Raw genomic sequence first — 6,644 nt, forward strand, 5'->3', positions numbered from 1 at the left:
TAAAATGAAGTAAAAAAAAAAAAAAGTTTTAAGCTTTAATTTTGTACCATTTGCCATTTGTTTTCACTTTTACATGAATAATTCAGTTGAGAAAATGGGATGCTTGACTTACATGACATTTACGATATCAGTTATCATTCTCTTCATCTAACATTTTTACTATTTACTCATGCAAATGTGCGAATAAAAAGTGGTCACTCCTCCTAAAAAAAAAAAAAAAAACCGCGGTGGGAAAATTGAAATACAATTCCTTCTTCATTAGTAAAATATTCTCTACATTAATTTCTCCATTTTTACACTCCACCATCACATCTTTTCTCCTATTTTGTTATATTGATTTGTGTGATACCTGTTGAAGTTTAGAGAGAGAGAGAGAGTCGAATCTTGAGAGAAGATAAAGAAAGAGAGAATCGGAGAAGAGAGAGAGTGTTCCGAGACTTTGAATATTTCTTATATTTGATATTAATTTGTATCACCTATTTATACATATGATGGGTACAAGAGAGAGTGTAATAAATACATGTGTAATAACTACTTCTAGGAAAAAGAGAATAATAAATATACACAGAGAGCAAGACATAGGAAATAACATGAGAAATAAATGCGACAATTTCCCATGTGGAATGAGTTCCAAGGAGAGGACTTCCGAGGCGAGCTCGACGCGGAAGGGCGAGCTGACGAGCTCGACGCGGAAGGGCGAGCTGACGAGCTCGATTTCAACACTCCCCCTCAAGCTTGACTGTATATGTTGAGGAGGTCAAGCTTGCTACATAGCTCGGAAAAGGTTGCTCGTGGAAGGGCTTTGGTGAGAATGTCGGCGAGCTGATGACCTGACGGAATGTATTCCATATCGATTATTTTTTCTTCAATCTTTTCACTGATGAAGTATCGGTCGATCTCAATATGCTTGGTCCTGTCGTGGTGAACTGGATCTTTAGCTATACTGAGTGCGGCTTGATTATCACATAGGAGCTTGACGGGACCCTCGACATTGATTTTGAGGTCGTCGAGAACTCTCTTCAGCTAGATGCCTTCACATACTCCACTTGCTAAGGACCTGAGCTCGGCTTCAGCACTACTTCTTGAGACAACGGACTGCTTCTTGTTTCTCCAGGTAACAAGATTTCCCCAGACGTATGTGCACATGCCTGATGTTGATCGTCTGTCTGGAACATATCCGGCCCAGTCTGCATCTGTGAATACTTCGACACCTCGACTTCGTCTTTTCTTGAAGGAGAGACCAGTCCCTGGGGCAGATTTGAGGTATTGGAGAATCCTCATGACTGCGTCCATGTGAGTTTCTGAGGGATTATTCATGAATCGACTTACCATACTCACTGCGAATCCAATATATGGTCTCGTGTGAGTTAGGTAGATGAGTTTTCCTACGAGCTGCTGAAATCTTTCTTTGTCGGTGGCGGCCTCGTTGGTGCGAGCTAGAAGTTTCACATTGGCATCCATCGGAGTGTCAACTGGTTTGCAGCCAAGCATGCCAGTTTCTTTGAGGAGATCCAACGTGTACTTGCGCTGGGAAACAGAGATGCCCTTTTCTGATCGAGCTACCTCCATGCTGAGGAAGTATCGTAGGCTGCCGAGGTCCTTGACTTCGAACTCAGATGACAAAGTTTGCTTCAGCCTCCTGATCTCTTCCAGGTCGTCTCCGGTGATGACTATATCGTCCACATACACACTAAGAATGGTGTGCTTCCCTTGTGTGGAGATTTTTGAGAAGAGTGTTGGATCTGCTTGACTCTGCTCGTAGTCACAACGTTTGAGCACGTTGGTGAATTTTCCGAACCATGCTCGAGGGGACTGTTTTAGTCCATATAGTGACTTCTTGAGTTTGCAAACTTTATTGGCTCCTTGATCTTTGTCAAATCCTGGTGGGAGTTGCATGTAGACTTCCTCTTCCAGTTCGCCGTTTAGAAAAGCATTCTTTACATCGAGCTGGATGAGAGGCCAATCTAAGTTGGCTGCTAGTGAAAGGAGGATTCTGATGGTATTGAACTTTGCAACTGGAGCGAATGTTTCTTGATAGTCAATGCCATACGCCTGCGTGTACCCTTTTGCGACAAGTCGGGCTTTGTATCTCTCCACTGTCCCATCTGGATTGTGTTTGATGGTGAAGAGCCATCTACATCCAACAGTTCGCTTGCCTGGTGGTAGCTCGACGATATCCCACGTATCATTCTTTTCGAGGGCTTGGATCTCAGCATGACTTGCGTCTCGCCACTCGGAACTTTGAAGGGCTTCCTCGATGGAGTTCGGCACTTTTCCTTCATCTAACTTCGCCACATAGGCTTGGTAGCTCGTAGATAAATTCCCATAGTACACGTAATCCGCCATCCTGTATTGAGCACACGACCGATGAGGTTTTCTCAATGCAATGGGTAAGTCTGGAGATTCGATGTTACCTTGTTCAATAGTGTCGTGGTTCAAGTTCGGAGAGACATCTTGGTCGCGAGCTTGTACCGGACTCTGGGAGATATTCAGTTCGCATGGAGAGGGTTCAGAGGCTTGCGAGCTGGGAATTTCTTGACCAGGTGAGGTCGGCGAGCTGGGAATTTCTGGAACAGGTGAGGTCGGATTTTGAGGCGAGCTGGGCGAGCTGGGAATTTCTGGAACAGGTGAGGTCGGATTTTGAGGCGAGCTGAATTCTGGGTTTATGATGAGCCAATTTGGGAAGTCATTTTCGTCATTCTCCCCCTGACGAGCTGAATTGGCGAAGTAAGGACTGAACTCATGAAAAGATGCATCCATTGAGACTATGAATTTTCGTGATCGGGGTTCATAGCATTTGTAGCCTTTCTGGGTTGCTGAATAGCCAAGGAAGATGCATTTGAGCGATTTTGGTTCAAGTTTACCTTGGCCATAAGAATGGGTGAAGACTGAACAGCCGAACACTTTCGTAGGTAGGGTTGAGATGAGTCGACAATGAGGGTATGTCTCTAGAAGGACTTGAGATGGGATTTTATAGCCAAGGACACGAGATGGCATTCTGTTTATGAGGTAGGTGGCTGTGAGGACAGCTTCTCCCCAAAAATGAGATGGGACGTTTGAGGAGAACATGATGGCTCGGGCGACTTCGAGAATGTGTCGATTTTTCCGCTCGGCTACCCCATTTTGTTGCGGGGTATGAACGCACGAGCTGGAGTGAATTATGCCATGTGTTTTGAAGAAATCGCCGAGCTCAGAATTAAAGTAATCTCGAGCGTTGTCAGTGTGGACAATTTGAATGGATGTGTCGAACTGTGTTTGGATCATTTTGTGAAAGGTTTTGAATAGATTGGATGTTTCAGATTTTTGTTAAATCATGTATATCCAACTGAGTCTAGTGTGGTCGTCAACAAAGAGAAGGAACCATCGAACTCCAGTGATATTGGGAACTTTTGAGGGCCCCCATATATCACTGTGAATTGTGGCAAAAGGACGAGATGGTTTGTACGAGGTGGGGTGATACGAGCTTCGAGAATGTTTGGCGAACTCACACATGTCACACTGAATGGAATTGATATTTTTATTGATAAACAAAGAAGGAAACATTCTTTTGAGATACATGAAATTTGGATGCCCTAGTCTAAGGTGATTGAGCATGATCTCTTTGTACTGGGGTGAATGTTGGACGAGCTGACACATGGCGGGCTGATCTGGCTTGATGACATAGAGTCCGGTATTCAGCTCGGCATTACCAATCTGTATCCCCGTGGCCTGTTCCTGAAACACACATGAACTTCCATCAAAAACAGTTCGGCACTTAGAGTCTTGGTTGATCTTATGGACAGATAAGAGATTGCATTGTAGTTGAGGCACAAAGAACACCGAGTCTAGCCTCATGGACTTCGTCAAGACAACGGTGCCAATACCAGTGACTTGAGTTTTGGCTCCGTTGGCGATGGTGACTGATATGCTTTTATTACAAGCGGAGTAAGTTGTGAATAGATTTCGATTACCAGTCATGTGATCAGTGGCACCGGAGTCGACAATCCATGCTGTGGGATTCTCTGAGCTTACATTGAGGGCTCTAGGAGAGTTACCTAGAGGGCCAATGCCCGAGTGTTCTCCACTGAGTTGGACTTGTTGAAGAAGCTTCTGGAGAATAGCAAGCTGGTCGTTGCTGAAGGGAGAGGAGTCTGAGGTCGAGGTCGAGGCAGCGGACGAGGTGGATACTAAGTTTCCGACTGAGTTAGGATCCTTAGTATCTTGGGTAGACTTCGAGCTCGGTGGTTTCCCATGCAGTTTCCAGCAGGTTTCTCGGAGGTGTCCAGGTCGTCTGCAATGATCGCAGTATGGGCGAGGTTTGCGAGGTTTCTCTGTTGAGACGCGGGCTGCAAGAACTTCGTCTCCATGTGTGGTGAGGGCGGACGAGTCTGAGGATGAGCCCGGAAGTGAGCTCGATTTGATAACTCCCAGCATGAGTTTCCTCCTGCTTTCCTCGTGTCTGACCGCAGAGAAGGCTTCACGGAGAGATGGTAGTGGTTTTGTACTAAGTATCCGACCTCTGACCTCATCAAGGTCTTGGCTGAGGCCGGATAGTAGTTTAAACACACGTTTGGTCTCCACTATCCTGCGGTAGATTTTTGAGTCTTCGGAGCTGGTCCACTGGTGTTGTTCGTAGAGGTCGATCTTCTGCCATAGATGTGTGAGCGAGCTGAAGAACTGAGTAACAGACATCTCTCCTTGACGTAGGTCGTGGAGAGTGTTCTCAGTTTCAAACAGCTCGGACATATCTTCTGAGTTGGAGAAGATTTCTCTAGCTGCTTGCCAGATTTCTGCTGCTGTTCGGTAAAGGAGGAAGGTTTCTCCTATTTCGGGGAGCATAGAGCATAGAGTTTATGAGCCAGGACATCACCATGCTGTTTTCGGCCTTCCAACTCTTGAACGTCGGATCTTCGATCACAGGAGATGTGGCCACGCCTGTGAGGTAGTCATCTTTACCTCATCCCGATATGAACATGAGCACAGATTGGGACCACTGTAGGAAGTTGTGGCCATTGAGTTTGTGGCTCGTGATATGTTGGGAGAAGGATTCAGATTGCGACTGAGTGGGCGTGGTCTGAGTGGTGTTCATGGTGGTTGATTTCCCCTGCTCTGATACCATGTTGAAGTTTAGAGAGAGAGAGAGTCGAATCTGGAGAGAAGATAAAGAAAGAGAGAATCGGAGAAGAGAGAGAGTGTTCCGAGACTTTGAATATTTCTTATATTTGATATTAATTTGTATCACCTATTTATAGATATGGTGGGTACAAGAGAGAGTGTAATAAATACATGTGTAATAACTACTTCTAGGAAAAAGAGAATAATAAATATACACAGAGAGCAAGACATAGGAAATAACATGAGAAACAAATGCGACAATTTCCCATGTGGAATGAGTTCCAAGGAGAGGACTTCCGAGGCGAGCTCGACGCGGAAGGGCGAGCTGACGAGCTCGACGCGGAAGGGCGAGCTGACGAGCTCGATTTCAACAATACCTCTTAATTGTATTTTACAGCACTCTCAATATTGTTTCAATTTTTCTTTTGATTCATCATCTTATATCGAGGTTTTTATATTAATTGCAATCTTTGTTTTATTTAGATCTTTTATTATGAACCCAGGACCTAGATCCCGTGATTCGTCCTTCGTAGGAAATATTCGAATTACTGGCCGAGTTCATTTTCATTTTTCAGCCTCTCTAACCTAGAGAGACTGCTCTCTAAATTAAAATGTTGACTGAAAGATCATTTTTATTAACTCAAAAGACCTGTATAGGTAGGTCAAAATACAAGTGGGCTTGGCCCAATAACTTAAAGGCTAGGCTGAATAAAAGACATAATTTAAATAACTTAAATTAAAGTGGCATAATTAAAGACATAATTAAAATGATTACTCGGCCCGCGGCCCATAAGCGGGTTCAGTGTTACGAAACTTTCGTTGATACGGCTTTCCATCGAAAGTATCTGTAACATTACTCCCGTCCTCCGCAATGAGCTTGTCCTCGAGCTCAAAATCTGGATAAGCGTCGGTGAAGGTCTCGAGGTCCTCCCAAGTTGCTCCTTCAGGTGCTTCGGCGAGCCATTGAACGAGAAGTTGGTGGCGTCCCTTGGACCAGCGCGATTTGTTGACGGAGTGTGGTGTTTGGAATGTCCTCCCGTCATGAATTGCAGGGAGTTCGGTGATGATCTCAGGAAGCGCTCCCTTGTGTGGCTTCAATAGGGACACGTGAAAGACATTGTGGATGCGGCTCCCTTCTAATAATAGGAGGCGATACACAACTTTGCCGATGCGTTCAAGCACTTGAAATGGCCCATAGAACTTGGAAGAGAGTTTGGGCGAGAGTGTAGCAAAAAAAAATCGCCTACCTCGGTAAATGATTTGGCGGTGGTGCCCATCTTATATCGTCTTCATTCGGTGTTGTGCATGGTGCAGTCATTCTCGGGCCTCTTGGAGAAACGCAGTATGCTCGACCAACGTGTGATCAGCAACCTCTACGTGCGACTTCCCAGTAGTGTAATCAAGCAATCGCGGAGGTTCACAATGCTTATACTAACTGAAACGGTGTGGCTTTCAATGCCATGTGATAGGATGTATTGTAGCAGTACTCCACACATGGTAACAATTTCAGCCACCTTCGGGGCTGATCTCCGGTCAAGCATCGCAAGTAC

General features: G+C 45.1%; 1 protein-coding gene across 1 annotated transcript; it reads right to left on the reverse strand.

The window, feature by feature from the left end:
• Positions 1 to 5,865: 5,865 nt before the first annotated feature.
• Positions 5,866 to 6,371, reverse strand: LOC149393672 (uncharacterized). The gene is made up of 2 exons (XM_089618111.1): positions 6,342 to 6,371; positions 5,866 to 6,294 (listed from the first exon to the last, which is right to left on the reverse strand). The coding sequence occupies exons 1-2, from the start codon at positions 6,369 to 6,371 to the stop codon at positions 5,866 to 5,868; spliced, it is 459 nt and encodes a 152-aa protein (XP_089474237.1).
• Positions 6,372 to 6,644: the final 273 nt, after the last annotated feature.

This window comes from Urtica dioica, chromosome 6, assembly GCF_054948205.1.
Source record: "Urtica dioica subsp. dioica isolate 48M chromosome 6, U.dioica_male_clone48M_v1_H2, whole genome shotgun sequence".
Lineage (NCBI taxonomy): Eukaryota > Viridiplantae > Streptophyta > Magnoliopsida > Rosales > Urticaceae > Urtica > Urtica dioica.